Genomic DNA, 25,367 nt, shown 5'->3' on the forward strand with positions numbered 1-25,367 from the left:
CTTTTGTTTGTCAGATTAATGCAGCTGGCGTGGATCTGTTGATTTGGAGAAAGCAACAGTAAGGAAAGAAGTATGAACACCTGAGGCAATGTGTGATTATACTTGAGTTCAATGTTAAAAGGTATCAGCAACAAAGACAGTACTGAAACATGAAGAAAGCTGCTTGTCTGATTCAGTCGGTTGGTATAAATCATACGTCGACACCAATAAAGCTGTCCATTTCTATAAGCGCATCTATGGTTGGATCTCTTTTTAGTGTTGTGTCTCTAGTGCCCCTATACTGGGAGACTTGCCCTAACCTAGAAAACAAGAAAGGCTACTTACCCCTATTACAGGATTATAAAGATATTTATAGGTGAAACCCCCTCCTCTGCTTTCTCCTGGGATCCGAGGAAAAAGATCCAGGCTGACAAATATTTATAACCTTTTCCCTGCCCCCTGTTGCTGGGCAGGTAAAGAGAAGGTCTTACTACCAAGTGACTTGCAACATGAAATAAGTAATTTCACTTTAGTTACTTGGAATTGGTTACGTAACATTAGCTACATGAACTAGGGCATGTAAAGATTTAACCCCTTAACTCCCTGTAGGGACCAGGACTTACTAAGATAATTCTAGCATACCCCAAGGATGCTACATTCTCCTCTCAGTGAAAACCCTCATTGTCGCTGTACGAGGTAGACATGTGACAATTTTAAAACACATACCCCCAGAACCATACCTTCTCCACCCCCCCCCCTCCCCTCTAAGCCCATAAATTTTTCCCCCATCATCTGGGCACATACATTCTCTTCCCCTCATACCAACTATCCCTACCTCCCTGGCACCCAGTCCTCCCCAGTATATATTTCTCTGGTGAAATTCAACAATTGTGTTCTTATTGGCCTCATTAAAGAAGTGTCACCTTTAGTGAATATTTCATTTTTACAACACATTAGTAAATTTTTCTTAACCAATACCTCGGCCTCCACCATAAAGATGTAATTGTCAATAATACACTATGATGCTTGGGAAACGACAAACTGAAAAAGATTGAAATGTACAATTTAAAGAGAAGGTGAGGCCTTACATCAGATATTAAGCTCAAGAGAGTAGTAGAGACAAAGAGAACATAAAAGAAGCAGGCCTGTACAGAGATTTAAACAAAGGTATGCGTTCAATAAGGAAGAGCTGTGTTTAACCCCTTTAGTGTCAGATGGACTAGCCACATCCTGCACTGATTTGCAGGCTACTCTGAACAGAAAGTGTTACTGAACTGGCATTATAAGTAAATTACCTCAGCACGTCACTTTAAGGGAACACATTAACTTCAGCAAAGTAAGTCAAAGATAACATGGCAGTAAGAGTTCAGGGCTATCGTAGCAGATTCCACAGTAGTGATCCTATTACAGTTGTTTTGTATGTGAAAGAGTTAATGGGCAGCCCCTTTGGCTGGTTTGGGAGCAGTGCGGGTCAGTAGGTAGTCTGCTAGTATTGTGGGGACATATGAGATAGGAATAAAGAAGAGTTTGGCATCCCAGCCTGCTGAATAGCGTGTTTGGGGGTGCACAGCAGTCAGTGCATGCTCCATGCAGTTAGTGACAGAGCTGAGGTCCATGTTGCATAGGGATAGGAAGGTCTTCTCCATATCAGTGACATCTGCAGCAAGACAAGAAGTGAAAAAAAATAACCTTACTTTATATTGGATGTACTGTAGATCCACTCTCTTAATAACTGTGGGGCCAATTAATGTTATACATTCACTATCTCAGTAGGTATCTCCAATAGGATGAAACACTCCTCAATGTATCTTCTCCTCAAATTGCTTATTGACATAAGATGCTAATTAAAGGTAAAATATCTCAATAAGTTAACACAAAGAGACATATGTCCAAACTGTCTTTTTCGAAGTTGGATTCACTAAATGGAAAAAGCTTAATTTTTAACCCAAAACAGCCATTTGTGGAGCATGATACATGAAGCGCAAGGACTCACATTCCTGGTAGTACTGGTGTCCATAGCTCAGGTGTACTTCTGGATGGACGTGGCTCCAGATGTTCTCAAGGTTGCTCTTCATGTGCTGTAAATCATTTAGTGGGGTCTTGAAGTATCCTGGCTCTATAATAGAGACATTGACCCCAAAGGGTCTCAGTTCACGCCTGTAATGAGACATTTGGGTGAATACTGCATGTAAATGGCATACCTGATCACTGTCCCTGCCTAAGCTGAACCTACCCTGTGCCATAAGACTGCGGCCAGGCTGGGAGTGTGCGTGCTGGCGCTTGAGCGCCGTGACGTCATGCGCTCTGCTCGACCGGGCGATTTCTGTCCAGCTAGTTGCATTGGAGGAGGGCCGTGTTGGGGGTGCGGCCATGACGGCACTTAGCTGGTTTGCCTTCATTGGGTGAACCGCTCACGTGACGTATCAGCGAGCAGCCAAATCAAATTAGATTGTCTCACGATGCAGCAAGCGCACGGGCACGCACCCTCACCCTGGACAAGAGCATTCAGAGTTATAACTCTGATTGTTCCGAGCGTGAGCGTGCCCACGCGGTTCGCTCCACCCTGGCCGCAACCTAATATAACAGTACAGTATTGTGTGTTTGCTCGGCAAAAGCTTGCACAGAACATGTAATTATGGGTATACATCGTAACCCTCCCTGCCCTGCTCTTAGGGAGTTTATGTAAGAATATGGGGAAGGGGAAATAACTTGCGCATCAGCCCATATGTAAAAAGTCTAAGGGGCCTATGCAGAGAGCAGCGGTAAGGTGAATAGCGGCATTTTTTGGAGAAAAATGCCTGTAGAAAGGCAGGTACTGGCGAGTTTTAAAAAAGCGCCATTTTTTTTTTTTTTTGTGAAACTCGCCGCGCGACCGGCGAGAACCTAAATCTCTCCAGTTGTAAAAATGTGCCTATTCAGAAAGGCGCGATCGCCATCTAGTGGCTATTCGCGCCAATAACATGGAGAGAAATTCTACAATTACCTCCGCCAAAAAAAGTTGTCAGGAAGCTGGAGCGAGAGGGAAAATACAAAAAAAAGGCGCTTTTTTTCAAACATGTTTCACCAGCGCACATCTCGCCGGTTGCAACTCTCCATATGCAGACAGAATTTTAAATGCAGTTTTCGGACCTTTCTGCATATGGAGATAAAATAACACCAATAAAAGTTCAATTTATTAACATCTCCAATTATTTCCAGCGCTGCTCTCTGCATGAGGCCCTATATGTAGTATCTAGGTGCAATAGGGACAATGTAGAAATTGCAAACAAGAAAGAACAGATTCCCCGTAGAATGCACTCAAATAAGTAAGTGTAATGGTATAATAAATAAAAACCTTTAATCCAATAAAATAAAAATAATTCTGGATTGGTATGATAGAATCTATGGCCAATCCACGGGCAACAGAGATATACCTGTAGACACAAATATTGGTAAATAAAATGCAGATAATAGACTGCAACCGCTTAATATTTGTAGTGGACCTTTAACAAATTATTTGTTTATGTGGTGAATCAATCAGGCACTTGGTGATTGATAGTACCTATATTGCAGAGTCTATGTTTACACTATACTGTAGATTATTTTCAAAATAAACTCCAAGACCATCTAAATAGACTCGGAGCACAAAAATCCTCTTAAATATCTACAGTTGAGGCTGTAAGAAGGTTGCAGTAAAACTTGATGCTGCATTAAAATCTATAGAAAGTGCATACATGACAAAATAAATAACAGCCATTTGTGATCACGACGTATCAGGTAGTCACTCAAAGTGGTGAGGATGCTCATACAGGGTATTGATAATCCCTAAAGTATGGGCATGGATGGGGTTATATTACAGATGTTCCACCTTCTATAAGATCTATAGTATATAGCTGTCGAACCGAATATATTTTCTGGGCCAGTGCAGTATATTAATAAAACATATTAATAAATTTAATTACTATTAATAATAAAATTAACTAACATAAAAAGACAGGTATATCTATATCCATAAAAATAAGTAATATCATATTCAATAATAATGACAATGATTATAATATAGAAACCAAATTTACTTTAAAAAATGTTTCAATTCCCAGTCCTGGTTCGTGCCCCTGGGTGCTAACGTCCCAAGGGCATAAATCCAGAACATCTCTCTACAATTCAGGAGAGCTTCCCTATCTCCTCCTCTAATGTCAGTGGTAATGTGCTCAAGGGCACTATATGTTAATGTGCTAAGTGATCCTTGAGGACAGTTCATGAAATGATGAGCTACAGGGAATCTGTCATCATGTTTTGCTTCTGTATACCCCTGCCTGAGTGTTCAGTCCATTGGGCAAGGGGGGGAAGAATTCTGCTCTGGTGGGGACTGACTCTGGATATCCTGGAGCCCACTGAAGCTGGAGGCGCTGACACCCTAAGGAACATCACAATCATCCAAAGCCTGTCCTGGTCCCCACAACATTGCAGACCACTCAGCATTCCTGGACCCTTACAGGTATTCCAGCACCACATGCACCTGTAACAGCAGTACATCTACCAGTGGGGGGATACCAGTGTTATATATATATATATATATATATATATTGTGACAGAAACCAGGGGATGGTAATAAATTCCATATATAGGGCTCCCAGGATACTGAACAGTTTCTATCCTGTCTGGCCTGGGAGTGCAGCCTTATAATACATGCACTCCATCCCACAGTTTTGGGCAAGCGCTGGAACTGAGGGATTTCTGTCACCTGTCATGCTAATTAGAAATCAGGTATGTAAGACTGATTTCCTGTTTGCTCTTGTCTCTTCTCCAGAGCCTGGAAGGCTGCTGAACACAGTGGGGAGAAGCCCCTTCCCCACACAGGTTCAATTGTTCTATTCATTTGGCTAACTCTGCAAAAGTACCTTGTTTTGTTGTTGGAAAGTGGAAAAGCCACTTCCACCCTGAGTTAGGGAAATCTAAGTTAAGTTATCGCTCAGGTGAGCAGCTTTTGTTTTGATGTGTTTTGTTGTATGCACTGTGGCAGTCTCAGTGCCTGGGACTGAATAAACCAGGCACAGCCTGTTTAAAGGAACAGTACGTGACGCCTCCTCATTTAACCTACCCCAAAAGACCGTGTTCTAACCGTCCCGGACAAGCAGCGGAGCCCCGGAGTAAGCTGTTTGTCACATATGGTGGAGAATGCGGGCAGAACACTAAAAGGTCTGGGGGTTAAAGAACTTTAAAAAAAAAAAAAAAAAAAGTTTTTTTTCTCTCTCTCCAAACAAGATGGAAGACGTGGTGAGTGCGCTGGTACGCAATGTCGCTGTCCAGAAAGACGCGAATGAAGCCCTGCAACAGGCGAGTGAAACCCAGCGACAGCTGTTAATAAACCAGCAAGAGACTAATGCAATCCTGCAACAGGCGAATGCAAACCAGCAAGAGACAAACCGCTTGCTGAGAGAGGAGCAACAGCGGTTCGCTCAGGGCTTACAGCAGGAACTCGAAATCCTGAGGGGGACTATCAGTAACCTTCCACTGGCAGCGGCAGCCCCAGTTCCGAAAATGACCAGGGCAAGCCACTACCTTCAGAAGATGGGACCCTCGGATGATGTGGAAGCCTATCTTCTCACGTTTGAACGCACGGCACAGAGAGAGGGATGGCCAGAAGCTGAGTGGGCTGGTCTAATCGCACCCTTCCTAAGCGGCGAACCCCAGAAGGCTTACTTTGATCTAGAGCCAGCCGAAGCTAACGTCTATGCAAAATTGAAGTTCGAGATCCTCGCCCGCCTCGGCGTAACCACGGCTGTTCGCGCCCAAAGGTTTCACGCATGGTCCTTCACGATGGATAAAGCCACCCGAAGCCAGATGTATGACCTCATCCACCTCGCCCGGAAGTGGCTACAACCCGAGATCAACTCAGCAAGCCACATCGTGGAACGGTTGGTCATGGACCAGTTCTTGAGGAAACTTCCCTCTGCCTTACGCCATTGGGTCAGTCGGAGTGACCCCCACAATGCGGATGAGCTTGTGGCCCTCGTAGAAAGGTACAATGCAGCAGGAGAGCACCCGCAACCCCCAGTCGTGGAGCAACCCCACTACCCGAGGTTCCAGGACTCTTCCAGAGACGGTAAAAGGGTACCGGGGTTAAGGGGAGCTGAAGAGCGGCGACCACCTTCACGCAGCACCAGCACACTAAGGGCAATAGCCAACATGGGGAGCCGGGAAAAGGCTCTAAGTGGGACACAGACTATGTACCTAAATGTGTAAATTGTCATGAGAGGGGCCACACAGCAAAAATCTGCCCACTAAATGATGAGCCCATGCAATGCAACAGCGTGGAACCTTATTCGCTGTTGTCCCAATGTATGCGCCCTAGCCCAGAGGACCCCTTGAATAACCATCTGTGGGCATTTGTAAAGGTTAATGGTAGGAGGGTTCGGGCACTTCTGGACTCTGGGAGCATGGTCACACTAGTGTCCGAATACCTCTTGCCCATTAAGAAGAAACAGGGAAACAGTTCACAAAGAATGGCAATTTGTTGTATACATGGGGATAATCATGAATATTCCACTGTTGATGTTTTTTTTGAAACAGAGTTTGGTTCTTTAGATTTCAAGGTGGGTATTGTACCCAAACTGGCACATGATGTGTTAATAGGGACCGACTTTCCCCATTTTCTAAAAATGTGGTCCCCCGCTCAGAATAGCGCCCAGAGTTCAATAGCGGACCATAACGAAGTATTAGAAGAAATAAATCCTTTCCCGTTTTCAGAAATGGAGGTTGACGAGGGCCCAAATAAGAAGGGGGAAATGGAGGAGTGCTGTAAAATTCCCTTCCCCATCACTACTTTGGTAGGGAATACCCCAAATCAGGATGTTGATCAGACACTTACCACCCCAGAACCGGATAAGACCCTCGCTGACCTAGAGGTCAGTCCTGGGAGTTTTAAGAAGGCCCAGTGGGAGGACCCCACATTAGAGGTAGCAAGGGGAAATATACGGGACCTGAATAGTACTCTTGGCCAACCAGATAGGTCGCTTGCTTACCCCTACTTCGAGGTAGAGAACGACCTAGTATATCGGGTTGATAAAAGAAAATCAGTTACAACTAAACAATTGTTGGTACCACGGACATTCCGTAACGTAGTATTACACCTCGCACATAGTCATCCATTGGGGGGACACCTAGGGGTGGAAAAGACAAAAGAAAAGGTTCTCCGAAGCTTCTATTGGCCTGGGGTTCTGGCAGAAATTACGAATTATTGTTCCTCATGCCCAGCATGTCAGATCACCGCCCCGTTCAAGGCATACCGCAGCCCATTGGTACCCCTTCCCATAATAGAGGTACCATTTGACCGGATTGCTATGGATCTAGTAGGACCCCTAATAAAGTCTGCTAGGGGACATCAGCATATATTGGTAATATTAGATTATGCCACCCGATATCCGGAGGCAGTTCCCCTACGTAGCACCTCTGCCAAAAACATAGCAAAAGAGTTAGTAGTTCTGTTTTCCCGGGTTGGAATTCCTAAAGAGATTCTATCTGACCAGGGAACACCGTTTATGTCCCAAGTAACAAAAGAGTTATGTAAACTCCTAAAAATCAAGCATCTCAGAACCTCAGTCTATCATCCACAAACAGATGGTTTAGTGGAAAGGTTCAATAAAACCTTAAAGAGCATGTTACGGCGGGCGGTCGATAAAGATGGGAAAAACTGGGATTGTTTGTTACCGTACCTGTTATTTGCCATTAGGGAAGTTCCCCAATCATCCACAGGCTTCTCCCCGTTTGAACTATTGTATGGCCGACACCCAAGGGGCTTACTGGATATAGCCAAAGAGACTTGGGAACACGAGGTTACCCCTTACAGAAGTGTAATAGAGCATGTTGCCCAGATGCAGGACCGCATTGCTGCAGTCCTACCCATAGTGAGGGAACACATGGAGAAAGCTCAAGAAGCACAGAGGAATACGTATAATAAGGGTGCTAGGGTCAGAATTTTTTTTCCAGGTGATAGGGTACTAGTTCTGGTTCCCACCGTGGAAAGTAAATTCCTTGCTAAATGGCATGGGCCATATGAGGTCTTGGAAAGAGTGGGAGAAGTAAATTATAAGGTAAGACAGCCAGGTAGGAGGAAACCTGAGCAAATGTACCATATAAACCTACTCAAGCCCTGGAAAGATAGAGAAGTCTTGTCAACCCTAGTAACCCCAGGTCCGTCAGAGAGTCAAGAAACTGACCCAGAGGTTAGCATAGCTGAAACCCTGTCCGTTCATCAGAAACAAGAGGTTCAGAATTTAGTGAGCAGAAACAAAGAAATCTTCTCTACACAGCCAGGTAGAACTAGCGTAATTGAACATGACCTAGTCTCTGAACCGGGGGTCCGAGTTAACCTTAAACCGTACCGAATCCCAGAGGCCAAAAGAGAGGCTATAAGTTTAGAGGTTAAAAAAATGCTAAAACTAGGCGTAATTGAGGAATCCCAAAGTGGGTGGAACAGCCCTATAGTCTTAGTCCCAAAGCCAGATGGTACAACAAGGTTTTGTAATGACTACCGGAAACTAAACGCGGTGTCAAAATTTGATACTTACCCTATGCCCAGGGTAGATGAACTTGTAGAGAGACTGGGCAAAGCCCGATATCTCACAACCCTAGACCTAACAAAAGGGTACTGGCAGGTTCCCCTCACAGAAAGGGCAAAAGAAAAGACAGCCTTCTCAACCCCAGACGGCCTCTTTCAGTATAGGGTGCTGCCTTTTGGCTTACATGGAGCTCCCGCCACATTCCAAAGAATGATGGATAAAATTTTAAAACCACATGCTCGGTATGCTGCTGCCTACCTGGATGATGTGGTAATCCATAGTGAAGATTGGCAATCCCACCTTCCAAAGGTCCAAGCTGTGCTCGACGCAGTTCGGTCTGCTGGACTAACTGCTAACCCCGCTAAATGCACCATTGGTCTGGAGGAGGCCAAGTATCTGGGGTATTCTATTGGCAGAGGTTTACTCAAACCCCAAACACTCAAAGTGGAGGCGATACAAGGTTGGCCAAGGCCAGTTACAAAAAAACAAGTAAGGACCTTTTTGGGGTTAATTGGGTACTATAGAAGGTTTATTCCCAATTTTGCGACTAAGGCAACCCCACTAACCGACCTCACAAAAGCAAGAGGACCACTTATGGTAAAGTGGTCCCCCGAAACCGAACAGGCCTTTAGAAGCCTGAAAGAAGCTCTCTGTGCCCAACCAGTGTTGGTCACACCTGACTTCTCCAAAGAGTTCGTAGTCCAAACCGACGCATCTGAGGTAGGGCTGGGGGCGGTACTCTCCCAGGAGTCTCAAGGTGAGGAACACCCCATCCTTTATTTAAGTAGGAAACTAAATCCCCAGGAGAAAAATTACTCCATAGTAGAGAAAGAGTGTCTCGCAATAAAGTGGGCTGTAGAGACGCTCAAATACTACCTGTTGGGGAGAAAATTCCGGTTGGTCACAGATCATGCACCCCTTACCTGGATGTGTCAAAACAGGGAAAAGAATGCTAGAGTGACCAGGTGGTTCCTAAGCCTACAACCCTTTAAATTTTCTGTGGAACACAGGTCAGGGCACAAACATGGCAATGCTGACGGGTTGTCAAGGATGCACTCCCTAATATCCATGGTCGCTCATCCCTCAGGGTCTGAGCTGGGGGGGAGGATATGTGACAGAAACCAGGGGATGGTAATAAATTCCATATATAGGGCTCCCAGGATACTGAACAGTTTCTATCCTGTCTGGCCTGGGAGTGCAGCCTTATAATACATGCACTCCATCCCACAGTTTTGGGCAAGCGCTGGAACTGAGGGATTTCTGTCACCTGTCATGCTAATTAGAAATCAGGTATGTAAGACTGATTTCCTGTTTGCTCTTGTCTCTTCTCCAGAGCCTGGAAGGCTGCTGAACACAGTGGGGAGAAGCCCCTTCCCCACACAGGTTCAATTGTTCTATTCATTTGGCTAACTCTGCAAAAGTACCTTGTTTTGTTGTTGGAAAGTGGAAAAGCCACTTCCACCCTGAGTTAGGGAAATCTAAGTTAAGTTATCGCTCAGGTGAGCAGCTTTTGTTTTGATGTGTTTTGTTGTATGCACTGTGGCAGTCTCAGTGCCTGGGACTGAATAAACCAGGCACAGCCTGTTTAAAGGAACAGTACGTGACGCCTCCTCATTTAACCTACCCCAAAAGACCGTGTTCTAACCGTCCCGGACAAGCAGCGGAGCCCCGGAGTAAGCTGTTTGTCACAATATATATATATATATATATATATATATATATATATATATATATATATATATATATAATGCTTTAAGGAATGCTTTCCTTCACAATATTTATAAAGAGCTGTAGTCTAATGTAAGGATGCGGAAACTTGTCTCCCTGCGCACGCGCACTGGGGTTCAACATTGTGCTAAGCTGGTGTTGTTCTCCATTTACCTATCTGTTATAATATGCTTTTTGTTACCATTTTAATATATTATTCCCCTTTTGTTTTCTATAAAATGTCCATTATGTGAGGTAAAGACAATAGCACTGCAGTTGTATATCCGGATTAGAAGGTATTGTAGCAAGTGTATGCATGTTATGTAGAAAAGATTATCATGCTCTCATTAAACGTGTTACCTCAAGCTGTCTGAAAAAGCTTCAACACCAAACTTAGAGATGCAGTATCCACCCCCACAGATAGTCACGCGTCCCACAATGCTGGATACGTTGACGATTCGTCCTTGGGACCTTCTGATGAGGGGCAGTAGATTGAGTGTCACATCAATAGTCCCCAGCAGGTTCACATTAAGCACTCTGACAAAATCATCTTTCCTCAGCCACTCATTGGGTGCTCCTGGCATGCCAGTCCCTGCATTATTCACCAGGCCCCAGAGCCCTAAAACCAGGCGAGGAGGTAGAAATACAGTAAGGAAGGTTAAGAGGCAGGACTGATGAGCTGTGCTCACAATGTGTTTGATCAGAGGGGAATTCTGCAGGAAAGGGAGAGAGGTAGAGCTATGCAAATCAGTACTGGACTAGTAAAGTGAACTCTATTTCAGGATTGACAAGAAAAAGCAGAGTTGTGTGAGTTTGTTGGGATGGGTAACACAGGAATAGTATGGAGGCAGGATTGAGGTAAAGTGCTGTTGATGTGTGTACATGTCAGTGCTGGGATACCAGGCTGGTCTTTCAAGCAGTGTTGAGTTGCAATAACAGCTATACATATGTAAGGGATTGGGTAAATTCTTACTTTTTGCCCCAACAATATGAGTGACCCACTTGGCAGCAGAGGTCACACTCTGGCTGTCACTAACATCCAGGATTACTGTTTGCAGTCTGCTGGATGTCTCCTTCTTCAGGTCCTCTGCCCCTCTCTCTGTCAGACAAGCTGCCAGCACGCGCAGCCCCCGCCGGTCCAGCTGCTTCGCCAGCAGGTTCCCAAATCCAGTGTCACATCCAGTGATCAGCACATATTTATCTGAGAGATTCTGCAGTGTCTGTCTCTGCCTGTGCCATCTGTACAGGAAAATCAGAGCAAAGAGCACCAGCAGAGGGAGCCACATGATGCGGGCAGCAGCTTCTCACTGTAATATACAGTAAACAGAAAGGAGTCAAAATAGACGCACTTCAATTTGCATGGGTCAGAGAAGCTTAGGAGGGCAGTATGTGTAATAACCTTTGCTGCCTGCACAGTATTTGTATACACCACAGATGAAGGGATTGGCAGAATGGTGTGTAGAGTACAGTACATTCTGGATAGGCTAACAATGTCACTGCAATTAACTTTTCTAGCTGTCAATGAGTGTTGCAGTGTTTTAATTAAGACTGCGTCCATAGAGGGGGGAGCCACGGTGAGCCGTGCGGACGCTCCGCGATGAGCCCCGTAATTCTCAATGAGGATGTCCTGAGAGGGGGCTCCCGCGAGTGTCTGCAGGCGTGCTGAGGCGCTGGGATTTTCAGCCGACAGCAGAACCTGTTTCTCAGCGCTCTGTCGGCTGAAAACACCCAACCAGCGCGAAGCAGCGTCATGACGTCGATGCCGTGACATTGGTTCTTCACAGGCTATTGGCCCAGCGACGTCACTGCCCCACCTCCCCTCGCCTCCCGATCGCGCACGCTGGCTCACCTACCAGTCCATGGAATCACTCCTGACCGAGCAGGTGAGCCTCAGTGTCAGCGCAGAGGAGCGCGGCTTCCCCCTCTATGAACTCAGCCTTAGTTTGATTTTACAGAGATTTGCTCTAATACTTGTCCATATTGTAACACCCTTGGGGTATGCTAGAGTTTTCTTAGTAAATCCATGTCCCAGTTCATGTAGCTGATAAGTAACCAATTTCATGTAATTTATTTCATGTTGCAAGTCACATAGGATGGTGATTGTATAGTTTATTTGTTTCCAGAATGGACTGGAAACATCAGCCCCTTAGGATAGCGGTGCGCAAACTGGGGGGCGCAATATTTTTTTTGGGGGGGCGCGGTTGGTTGCAGAGGTCTCGCACTCTCCCCCCAGGCATTTAAATTAAATGCCGGGGGACCGCGCAAGGCATGTGCAACCTCTACTTACCGGAATTCTGCTGGCTTCAGCACGCGTGACCATGCCAACGCGGCATCAAATGACGTCACGGTTGCTATGGTAATGTGACGGCAAATGACGCCGCGGGTCACGTGACCCCGCCACGCGTGGTGAGGAGAGGGGCGGCCAACGGGGAAGGTAAGGCAGGGGGGAGCCACAAAAAATTTTGCGCGCCCCTGCTTTAGGGCAGGGGAGCGCAAACTTTTTGAGCTGCGCCCCCCTGTCTCTCTGCCCCGGCTCTCGCGCCCCCCTGCCTTCCTTCAGCTGCGTCAGATGACGCTGCGTGGGCGTGTGACGTCAGGTCACATGGTGCCGCGGCGTCTATTGACGCCGCGTTGCCATGGTGACGCAACACAGACGGCTGAATCCCGGTAAGTAAACAGTTGCAGGGGCCTCACGCGATCCCCCGGCATTTAATTTAAATGCCTGGGGGAAGAGCGCGGGGCCTCTGCAACTGCCCGCGCCCCCCCAGCACAATCTCCCGCCCCCCCTGGGGGTCGCGCCCCCCACTTTGCGCACCGCTGCTTTAGGGGGTGACTTAGATGAGTAAAGCCTTTTCTTTTCCTACCCAGCAACCGTGTTTGGGACAAGATTATACATGTTTGGGCCTGGATATCTTTCCAGAGATCATATTTTTTTCCAACACAGAGGGGCTCTCCTATCCCTGTAATAGGGTTAGCCACTTTTCTTATTTTCTACTTTAGGGAAAGTCTCCCAGTATAGGGGCCCTTCAGACACTGCACTAGAAAGGGATCCTGCCACAATAGGGAGTAGGTTATTCACAACAGGGGATCATTGAGGAGACCTGGGGGAGCTGCTAGAAATTGAAGGAAGAAGGTTCCAGCTCTATTTTAGGCAGCAGAAAAAGACTTGAAAAAGAGCTGCTCTACCTACAAACCTCATGGTTGAGGAAACCTGAGTGTGTCTACAGTAACTTAAGAAAACCAGTCCTGTTGCTGGCCTGAAGTTCAGATTGTTAATAAAGTTTAAGAAAAGTCAATGGCACTTTGTTCAATTTTTGCTCACCATACCAGCCCTGCATGAGGTTCCAGCACCCTGAGATTTAAGGTAACCGCTGAATATCACCAACACACAAAACAAATCTCACTTTAGGAAATACCGTAGTAACATAGTTTGTTGTGGCCCCTCTTCTATTGGCAAGGTGTAGAGGTGTTAAATTATTTGTTCTCTTTCAGGTGTGTAATAAAAAACATGTTTGTAGCACTATATTAAAAAAAAGAGGCATAATTTAAAATTGCCTGCAAAAATATATATATATATATATATATATATATATATATATATATATATATATATATATATATATATATATATATATATATATATATTTAAAAGATTTTAAGGGCATGCAAAAATATATTTAATGTAACATATCTGCCAAGTATAAAACTGTACTGGTTGATTTCAGTATCTGATTAAAATAAAAAATATACAAGGCATTTTGTACAAAACAAATGAGACAGCGATTGGTTAATCTCTTCTTTGCCAGCATTGTCTGCAACACATTGCAAAACAATGCTCTTCCTATTGTGACATAGTCCAAAGATGTTAGGCAGCTTTCTGCCCCATTTTAGAGCAGAAAGTGCAGGAATAGCTAAAAATGATCCGTTCCACAGCTTCACATTAACTCAGGCAGCTGGATGGAAAATCCAGACCACAGATTACAATGGCTCTAGTTCTCCCTCACCTGCTCTTCTAATCACATGCACAGGTATTTAGAGCAGAAAGGTTTTGCATTTCACTCTCTCTCCTTAGAGCCTGGAGGCTGGGGGTATCGCTGCTCCCCTGTTTCCAGTGTCAGGGTTGACGGCCCGCCACGTATCACAGTACCAGAGGATTTGCCTGGACACCACATACAGATAAGACAAAACAAATGGTTACTGCTGTTGCTACAAGACTGTGCTGTATCTTGTGACCCTAAATGAGAGAGCATTGTTTTAAGCTGGGGAACCAGTTTAGTTGGCCAGCAGCTGTTAGAGAGACTGATTCTGATGTGTAGTTAGATCCCTGAAAGGGATAGGATTTTGCTTATATGATTTTGGTTTTATTTCTTGAAATAACAGTGTGGGAAATATTGTAACACTGAAATATGTGAACTGCTGAATGAAAGTATCTGAGTACCTCTAACCTTCACATGTTAAAGCTGCAGTACCTTACTTGGATGAAAATAAAGCAGGCAGAAGCCTGAGTTAAGCAGCATAATACTTTGCATGATCCTGTTTGTTGTATAATTAACCCTAGAAGACTGTGTCGGGAAGAACCCAGACAGACGTCAGCACTACAAAAGAGGGGCGTTTGTCACACTATATAATTGAATGTTTAATTTATGCTACCCCATAGTTTTTTATGCTGTGTTAAATATGGTTCTATTTTAGTGCTCTAATCTTGCAACCAGAAATAAATAACCATGGAGTCTATGCTAGCACTAGGGGGCCCATTCACCAAACTTCGAAAAGTGCATTGCAACATCAAACATGTTGGCATGTTCTTATCAAATTGGTATGACATTTGTGTAAAAACTAAAGTACACTAAAGTAAATCACATTTTTTTTACCGTTTATTACAAAATGACATATTGCACTAATTTGTATTTGCTTTACGAGCGAAATGAACTTAATGTTTGATTTCGCTCCAGCAGCCTGGAAGATCTGCACAGAGAGAAGCTGCATGTCCCTGCACAGCTCTTACGGGCAATCCCACGGTTTAATTTTATTTTTATTGTACATACAGTAGAACTGAAGCAAGGGTCCCCGGAGTTCAACCGCATTAATTTCAGGTCCGCGGACCCCACACTTCCTGAGGTACAGGCCTTCGTATCAGGTTTCGGTGTCTCCTGCAAGTTTAAATGTCCCGCGTCATGGCCCACGTGACCGGGACATTTAAACTTGCAGGAGATACCAGCACCCCATACTCGGGCCTGTACCTCGGGAAGCAGGGGGTCCCTGGACATGAAAGTAATGCGGTTCTACTCCCGGAACCCCCTGCTTCAATTCTATGTAAAAAATACAGTTTGATATTCATTACTTTAGCGGGTAGCCACTAAGGTAATAAAGGGGTTGAACAGCAGCACCTGGTTTGTTGGTGGTAGATGAAGTGGGTGAAAGTTGTAGCTGCCCCATGGTGGGTGGTTGGGCCTCTCGGTAGGGGTTAACACCACCCTTACCTTAGCAGTTACAACCGCTAAGGTAATGAAGGGGTTAACCCCTCCCACAACCCTGCAGGGGAAGCAGCCTACATGTAAAGCAGCCCATCTTTAAAGTGAACCTTTTTTAAGTGGCACGCAGTGTGGTGTTTAACAGGGAAGATTATTGGACTCATCTCTTATTCTAACAGACTGCATCTTTCTCTTCTCCAATAGGACCTCTTTAATCCTGTCTTCAACTCACCCTCTGCTGTGCATGTTTTATTAATTTCAACTGCTAACACCTGGGTATGTTTGTCTGAGTTGAATATTTCTATCAATTTAACCTCAATTGCAGCAGAACTTATCTAATTAACATCTCCTTCGTATGTCTGTATCAGTTGAATACTTAATTATTACTCAAGTGAATCTGTTTAGTGTATTTAAGTAAGTATATCTTGGCTGTGTAATATGTTAAGTGTCACATATGAAATGTCTGTGGCGTTAATATTGGAGTTAGAATTGGAGTTAGAAGACTACAAGAAGAACTGGACTCCGCACTTCAGCAACAACCCTGCAACTGTGACAACTTGACTTTCTAAATGCTTTGACAATTTGTACATCTATAGACTCAGTTTCTTAGCTGCTGCTTAATCTTCAGTGCTACACTGCCCTGCAAGGCCCGATTTATACACCTTCTCGGTCAATTCCTACTCTTCCTATCCTCCAATACCTGGGAAATGTGGGCTGTGTAACATCTTACACTGGCGACATGTTTAATTTGAGTAGGGCTAGTACCGCAAGCCGGGACATGTCCCGGCTTGCTAGCCCCACTCCCTTGGTGTGCCGTGCGTCACCGACGCGCGGTCACGCGTCATCGGGAGCCTGCGCCCCCTGCACGCGCGTCCAGGGCTCCCCGAGGGAGCCCTGGTGTCCCGCGATGTGGGGGACGGCGGCAGGGGGTTCCGGCGGACCCGGCGAGCGGAGGGAGAAAGCCCCGATCGGAGGGCGCTCCTCCGCGGCTTCGGCGCGCGCCCGGCACCCTCCGGCGCGCGCCAGGTTACTGCTGCGGCCGAGACCGGGCAAATGCTCGAATAAACTCGGCCGCAGCAGTAAGTGTCACATACAAAGTGTCTGTGGAGTTAATATTGGAGTTATCATCTCTGGATTTTTCTATATCTTTTAATATCTTTAAACATGGATGCATACTGAAAACCAGGACTAACATTATGATTCACTTCTTCACACAGGTATGTCTGTCTGTAGAATTATTATTCTATCAATTTAACCCCATTGCATCAGAACTTATCTAATTAACATCTCCTTGATATGTCTGTCTCAGTTGAATAGGCAAACCCCTCCCTTAATTATTAGTCTGAATCTGGTTAGAGTATTTAAGTCAGTATAGCTTGGCTTTGTAAGGCTAGGTCCTCGTGCCTGCTGCAGGTCGGGCCCACTACCTACCTTGGCCGCTGCGTTGCGCGACCCGATTTCTCTGAAGACAGGAAATCTGTGTTCACGACTTGTGACGGAGCGCTGGATATGCCCCCCGGAGGTTCAGCCAATGAGGGTGAACCTACCGGGTGACATCATAGCCACATCCTCCATCTTTCCCCCTGCAGCTCACCGCAGACCGGGGATCTCAGCTACATGTGCCGCCAACCTGGCAGGTGCGCGTGCAGCGCCGACACTGGGACCTCAGACTAACATTTTAAGTGTCACATATAAAGTGTCTGTGGAGTTAATATTGGAGTTAGAATTGGAGGTGAAGAATACAAGAAGAACTGGACTCTGCCCTTCATCAACAACCCTGCAACTGTGAGAATTTAACTTTCTAAATGCTCTAACAATTTGTAATCATTGATAGTCTCAGTATCTAAGCTGCTGCTTAATCTTCAGTGCTAAACTGCCTCCTGATTTATACACCTTTTCTTTCAACTCCTACCCTCCAATACCTGGGAACTCTCTCATACCCATCTGCTCTAACCCACACCTCCATGCCACCTCTTTCCCTGCAAATGGTATAAAACCAAGAGTTACATCTCAGACTCTACAGGCCTCAGTTAGCATGTTAAATGTTAAAGTTCATGACAGTACAATTGGAAAAAGACTGAACAAGTATGGTTTGTTTGGAAGGGTTGCCAGGAGAAAGCCTCTTCTCTCTGAAAAGAACAGCATGGCTTAGGTTTGCAAAGTTGCATCTGAACAAACTACAAGACTTCTGGAACGATGTCCTTTGGACAGACGAGACCAAAGTGGAGATGTTTGGCCATAATGCACAGCGCCACGTTTGGCAAAAACCAAACACAGCATATCAGCACAAACATCTCATACCAACTGTCAAGCATGGTGGTGGAGGGGTGATGATTTGGGCTTGTTTTTGCAGCCACAGGACCTGGGAACCTTGCTTTCATTGAGTCGACCATGAACTCCTCTGTATACCAAAGTTTTCTAGAGTCAAATGTGAGGCCATCTGTCCGAAAGCTAAAGCTTGGCCGAAATTGGGTCATGCAACAGGACAATGATCCCAAGCACACCAGCAAATCTACAACAGAATGGCTGAAAAAGAAAAGAATCAAGGTGTTGCAATGGCCCAGTCAAAGTCCAGACCTCAACCCGATTGAAATGCTGTGGCTGGACCTTAAGAGAGCTGTGCATAAACAAATGCCCACAAACCTCAATTAACTGAAGCAACGTAAAGAAGAGTGGGCCAAAATTCCTCCACAACGATGTGAGAGACTGATAAAGTCATACAGAAAACGATTACTTCAAGTTATTCCTGCTAAAGGTGGTTCTACAAGCTATTGAACTTAGTTTTTCACACACGGCTTCTCCATTTTGGCTTTATTTTTGTTAAATAAATCATGACACGGTGTAATATATCATGTGTTGTTGTTCATCTGAGGTTGTATTTACCGAATTTTAAGACCCGGTAAGGAACAGATGATTGTTATTATGTCCTGATATGTAAAACCATAGAATTCAAATAAGGTGCACTTTATTTTTCACACAACTGTACATACATACAACCCTCCCAGAGGTCTAAACCCCCACCCTGGGGCAACTACAACCTTAACCCACATCCTCTACCACCAGCAAACCGGGCACTGCTATTTAACCCCTTCATTATCTTAGCTGTTAGCCACTAAGGTAATGAAGGTCACCTGTTACGTCACTTTTATTACATAGGATTGAAGCAAGGGGACTCTGGAGCTGATATTAATGCTTCTCAGCTCCGGAGACCCCCGGCTTCAATTCTATGTAGTAAAAATTAAAGAAACTCCGTCTGATGCAAATTGCAATTCCAGTCTCTCTACCCTTTAGGTGATGACAAAAAAAAGCGAGTATTTACCTGCGATTTGCATCTCGGAGCTTTGTGAACAGCAGTGACCTTCCAAAAAATGCAAGTATCAGCATTTTTTGAGCTACCGCATTGTTGTTATTGCAACAATTGTTAAAAAGCTGTCTACACGCGATTTTATCATGTCATTGAAGCTTTGTGAATAGCTACACATGCAAAATCGCTTTTAATGTGCACTTAACAACCGTTAAGTCACTTTTTGAAGTTTAGTGAATAAGCCCCTATGTATCAAGGCAAAACAGTGACAAGGAGAGACTTCTTCATCTTGCTAATTTTTACATCAATGCGCTACTTTATGATTTGGCAATTGTCAATAGGAGGAATTACCTGTCATACCTATCATGAGACAAAGTTCTGCATGAAAATTGCTCTGAGAGCAAAAGTCGAATATTGTCCCAAAAAAGCAAAGCAGAAAAGGGCATAAAGTTGTAGCATAGCCTCCTGGCAGCTACTTATTTTCCTGGGCCCTACCAGTCCTGTTAGGTGCAGGCAGTGGATGGGTTAATTCCTTCAGATAGGCCATGTGTGCTATTGCAGCTTTAGATACATTTGATGTATCCAAGGGCGGGCCTAGCAACAGCCAGAAAGTGTCAGCCTGAGGGGTGGATACTGGATGGGTCACATGCTGGATGTGATGGCCTGTCAGTATCCAGACCTGCACTGTTATGGGGCAGGATTACAATCACAACCCAAGGGTATAAATATTTGCACTTTCCCAAAAGTGGGTGTGTCTCTTTCCTCCCTCTGTGGAGTGAGCAACAACTACCCTGGGTCTCACTCTGAGGCCTCAGGAGGAGCACCATGCAGAAGGCCTGGTATAGGACTCAAGCCCTATCAGTGATACCTTCAGTAGGGGAAGCAAGGAAAGGAATGCACTGCTGTAAGATTCTGAACATGCAACAAATACCATGGAGACATCTATCAGAGTGATTCACTGTCTTGGGCTAAAGTAAGGTGTCAGACTGGGCCATCCTACTACTTTCCAGAGGATCCATGCTGACTGGAGGTGCTGCAACCAATGAACAAAGGTACCCTGTACACCTGTCCTGATGATTCTCCACACCACAGCGGAAGTGCTCAGCCCTCCTGTTACCTCACAGATACGCACCACACTGCAGCAAATATTGAGTAGCAGACCTAATCTCACTTAGGGTGGGGGCAAAGGGGATACACAGTATTGGCAATTAAATTGACCTTGAGGCATTTTAACTCTGTATCAATGTACTTTGCTCTCTGAACATTACGCTGCAACCCATGAAAAGGCAAGACAAAAACAATGACCCAGATATACAGTTTGATGCATATATAGTAAAAATATGTGCATCATTGAACACATCAGTAACATTCCAAATTGCGAACAAATGCATATAGAGAAAAACAAAGTAACTTCATACCTGGATGCAAACAGACACAATAGGAAATGACTCAGGAAATTATTAAACATGTACAAATTTATAAACATATTTTCTTACATGACACTCTAATTGTTTTACAACTACACGAACATACACAAGGCCTGCCGCTCAACCTATATTGTATAACCTGTACATATGATTGAAATGTGAAGGTGGTGCATGAGGGAAGAAAACAACTATAATGTATCAACTATGTGAGATCCAATGGGTATCACATGAAAGAATTCCTCTTAATGTGCACTCTACCTATGTATGGTAAGTATTGCAGAAATGTCTGCAGAGTAAATACTCAGAACATGTCACAACAACAAGGGAGTACATAGATCGCGTGAGACCCCATAAGTATAAAACAAAATGATAAAATGTTATTAACATCTAATGCATATTTAAAAGGGACATACATGTGAATAGTTTTCAATGTGAATAAAGTCCCCTCAGTGAGATCCGGACCAGGTGTAGTAATATATCAGTATGATTGGATAGGTATAAGTATTAAAGCCACCATGTTTTACAACTACTACAGTTCACTAAACCTTCCACCTGCTGCCTTATACATATGAAGGGATTGTGTAGTAAAGTCTTCCAACTGCAGAAAACAAACAAATTATTAAAAGAAAAGAAGCCATGGTGATCAATGATAAAACTGGTGCTCTTTATGCACCATTTTAAATTTGATATATAACTTTCCCTTCAGCCAGATATACTGACCTGTGTTCTACAACAATAATACACATACTCCAAGTCTCTTGTGTGTGAACCCCTCACCTTCCTGCCTATGGGCCTTCCGATGTCCTCCTGTAGCTCAGTGATAGAAGAAGGGCCACCCAGGGAGAGGCAATATAAAGAAAACAAATAGATTTCGTACCTTGGGTAAAGTATTATTCTCCAGAATATGTCCCTCTTCCAATCTGCAAATCATTAACAACCAGAAGATCACCTGATGTTTATCAAATTAATCTGATCTCAAATGCCTCACTATATTAACCAGTCTGGGTCAGTTTTGTTATGATATACTGTATGACATGATCTATGGTAATATCCTTATGCTATAATCACCAGGTTAGGCCCAGATTTACTTAACATTGCTAAGCCTCACTGCATCTTTGTGACCAATCACTTAAATATGCCTTTGTAGAGGAAAAGGGGGGTTGGCCCGGTATTAAAGGGGTTGCACCCCATATTGCCACCCCCAGACCTCACCAGGGAGGCAAGGGGTTGACTGGACTGCGGTCCAGGAATGTGGCTTACACCTTGTCATGTCAGTAAAATGTATGTTCCCCTGTTCCCATGTTTCATTATAATCCTGTATTTTAATATTTTAAAGTGCATTTCTGTATCTCCGTTTCCAGAGGTCGCAGAGAGTTGAAATTTGGCCAATGTGTAGCGTCACTGTAGGCATTAGAAACTGGCAAATTTCGACCCACTGAACCCACTAGAATGGAACGTATTAATATGTGAAAATATTAAAGTGTATATGGTTTTGGATCTGCTTTGAAAATGCAGATTCCATCTGCTATGCTAAATAGGTCAGGAAGGGCAGCCGGATGATTTAACATAAAGCCATGTGATCAAAAGTTAACTGCCCTGATTGTTTGCACTAGGAACCAAGTATTGATCAAAAGACTCTGCCACTCTAATTGTTACCTGAGGGCGGAGGAACATCAAACTGGAGTAGTTTGTAAGTGGTATATCTACACCTACAAACAATGAACCTCCTGCCAGATACTTCATTTTGTAGACTGATCGTCGCCCCTGATTTAATTATGGGGCTACAGAAATAAGATCCTCAGAGTCCCAGTACACATGGGCTAACTATCTGGGGGGCATGGTTTAAACTGTGTCTCCACATTAGGGATTGGATACAGATAATTGTTCACCAATAGTCTGTATTCAATGTTAAGAATAGGGTTACACAGGTATATAAACTGTGTCAACCCTACAGTTTTTTGTAGGAGTTGTTCTTCTGATTCCACCTGGAATGTCACCGGATTGCTGGAGAATTGCTAGCTGATACTTCTCCATTCCCCAACCCTAAGTAAGTGTTACCTTCTTGCCTGTTAATTGTACTATATTGCTGTGTTCACCTTTTTAAGGAATAAATATATTTTATTATATCTAAGCCTCGTTCAGTTCAACCCAGATATTTGGTGTTTGTTATATCTTGTCATAAGCTACCGTGACAAGCTCTATAATTAACTGGTGGCAAGTGACGGGATTGAACTGAACCTGTATTACAGTGTTCTGTGGAACCCTGTAATATAGTGGGACCTCGAAGGGAATTGCGAGTTCCTGGGACTAAAGATATTGAACACACAGTAGTGCAACAGTTAACACAAGTTGTAACACCACCTCACTGCTGCGACCGTGAACCATGAGTGAGGCTGAAGGCTCATCCAACATGAGGACCCGAGCTCAGCTGAAGGACAAGTGCCGTGAATATGGACTGCCCTATGAGAACCAGGAGGTCGCAGACATGGTTGACGCAATCGGTGACTATGAAGCCCGGCTTGCAAAGCCTCAGTATATGGCTCAGCTTGCCCTTATACAGCCACCCGGAGATCAGGGAAGGAACCCAGTGCTGGGGCGGCGGAATCTCGGGGAGGGAACGAGTGCACCTCCCGGGAGCAGTGCAACAGGAGGGGTACTGGTTGCTGCGGCTACCAGTCCGTTCACCCCTGAAATGTTGGCACTGATTACTGCGTGGGTTTAGAAGTCTTATTTGGTTCTTGGAGGGAAAATCTTCTCAGTACTGTGCATGCATTTTCTCTTATCAGGTATACAAGATGTGCAGTTGCTAGGTAAAAAAAGTCTATTTGCTTTACACCATTTTCTTGCTAGGTGCAATCCCTTCGCTTCAGCAACAGAATTTGGTTTTCTGCCTGAGTTCAGTAATTTTCAGTCTCATCTTTGGGTATTATGGCATTCACACTTCACACTTTGGGTATCTGTTTTTCTCCCAAGATATACAGTATATAGGCAGACTTTTTTTTACTTGCAAAAAACCATTCTTATATATATATATATATATATATATATATATATATATATATATATATATATATCTCTATCAAATGCAAATATTACTGTATGCTCATTTGCATGTCTTAGATAGGTCTGCAACCCCAACTTTCACCATTATCACCCAGCACACAGCACTTCCACTGCAGCAAGGGATTCTGGGAAATGACATGCAAACGAGCACACAGTGTAAGACATGCAAATGAGCACACAGTAATATTTCCATTTGCTATTTGCTTTGCTGTGGAGGTTTTTTTTCACTTTTTTTTCACTTTTTTTTACCCACGATAACTTAACTATATATATATAGTGGGGTATATGGGGTAGACAAAGCTCTGCTTATTGGACCAGCGTCTCCCAGATAGGAGGCCGGCTCATCCCCACGCTCCTTTGTTCTCAACCCCCTCGTGGAACTAGCTAAACCCGGATCTATAGGTTGTATACTACGTAAGTGTGTTACCAGCCTAGCATGCCAAGGGAACAAAGAAACACACAGTTGCATAAGCACAAATACATTTCACAGAAAATTAAGGTTTAAACATATACATTCATATATATATATATATTTGGCCAGATGAGCCACAATAGTATGTATATACAGGGCAACCCTGTATATTAATCCAGATGATAGGGCAATGGCTGGGCTTCACCTTTATTATAAGAACCTCATTGTACCTATCATTACAGACGTATAGGTCTGTAATTCTTGAATATATATATATGTAACGGTTCTACGGGCCCCCACCCAATCTCACATTGGCCCCTGTGGTCTACTGGCCCCATTACATGTCTGTGTGATGAGTGGTGCACCTGCTGGCAACAGGACTCCTGAGTCTCCCGCTTGATGTAATGGGGAAGTATCACCATGACAGGCATCTGAGGTAGTTGGCTTAGAGTCCTTCTCACATTCGGTTATAGCGCCTCCACCCCATCAGGATTTCTGCGGCAGCAGGGGAAGTATCTGATGGGGAACTCCTTGGTGCATCCTTCTGTGGAATAACTTCACTCTCACACAGAAGGGATCTTTTGAAACAGGTCATCTTTAATGTGATCATCATAGGCAGACTGCCCCTCATAGCGGCCGTGCTTAGCCGCTCATCTTTGCTGAGGTACCCCCCCTTCAGAAGGTTCCTCCTCTCTTAATAGAGTTGGTTCACCTCTCCCCTAAGGGAGATCACCATCTGTGCCAGGACCCTGAATGCAGTGTGTAGTTAGCTTGTACTTGACTCTGACAGCCTTGAACTGCTGCAGACCTTCTCCTTGAACTAGACTAGACAGAATCGCTAACTTTAGGCAGTGATGTGTCTTATATAACCTCCAGAAACAGACTCAACTCTATGTCACTAACAGTGAACACAAAGCATGTTGTCACTTCCTTTGTTACATATGACACCTCACCAGGGTTTGAGGGCAAACCTCCATGATTGTTGCTGGCAACCCTCCATACTTACCAGGCTTACTGCCAGCATGCGAAAAAGATGCACCCCGTTTTTACACATGGCTACATATATATATATATATATATTATATATATGAATGTATATGTTTAAACCTTCATTTTCTGTGAAATGTATTTGTGCTTATGCATATGTGTGTTTCTTTGTTCCTTTGGCATGCTAGGCTGGTAACACACTTACGTAGCATACACACCTATAGATCCAGGTTTAGCTGGTTCCACGAGGGGGTTGAGGACAAAGGAGTGTGGAGAGGTGCCGGCCTCCTATCTGGGAGACGCTGGTCCAATAAGCAGAGCTTTATCTACCCCAAACAGAGAGGCACCTATTTCATCAAGTGATTGCAGGTCAGCATTGAAAACATGGGCTGGTAGGCACTGTTCTCATTGACTGATTTGTAATGCCCACCCTCCTTGCCTCAGCCTCCCCGTCACACTCGCTAGCTCAGATTGGCC

General features: G+C 44.4%; 1 protein-coding gene across 6 annotated transcripts; it reads right to left on the reverse strand.

Moving 5' to 3' along the window:
- Window positions 1-887: 887 nt before the first annotated feature.
- LOC142489897 (retinol dehydrogenase 16-like) lies at window positions 888-21,330 on the reverse strand. 6 transcript variants are annotated; one of them, XM_075591471.1, is made up of 6 exons: window positions 21,306-21,323; window positions 14,231-14,385; window positions 11,200-11,533; window positions 10,587-10,845; window positions 1,973-2,136; window positions 888-1,636 (listed from the first exon to the last, which is right to left on the reverse strand). In XM_075591471.1, exons 3-6 carry the CDS (start codon window positions 11,510-11,512, stop codon window positions 1,410-1,412), a joined length of 963 nt encoding a protein of 320 aa, XP_075447586.1. In that variant the 5' UTR covers window positions 11,513-11,533; window positions 14,231-14,385; window positions 21,306-21,323; the 3' UTR covers window positions 888-1,409. The 6 variants fall into 6 exon arrangements, with proteins under 6 accessions (XP_075447586.1, XP_075447583.1, XP_075447585.1 ...); XM_075591468.1 differs by having other exon boundaries at window positions 21,206-21,321; XM_075591470.1 differs by lacking the exon at window positions 21,306-21,323 and adding an exon at window positions 21,149-21,168.
- Between the last annotated feature and the right edge of the window lie 4,037 nt (window positions 21,331-25,367).

This window comes from Ascaphus truei, chromosome 3, assembly GCF_040206685.1.
Source record: "Ascaphus truei isolate aAscTru1 chromosome 3, aAscTru1.hap1, whole genome shotgun sequence".
NCBI lineage: Eukaryota > Metazoa > Chordata > Amphibia > Anura > Ascaphidae > Ascaphus > Ascaphus truei.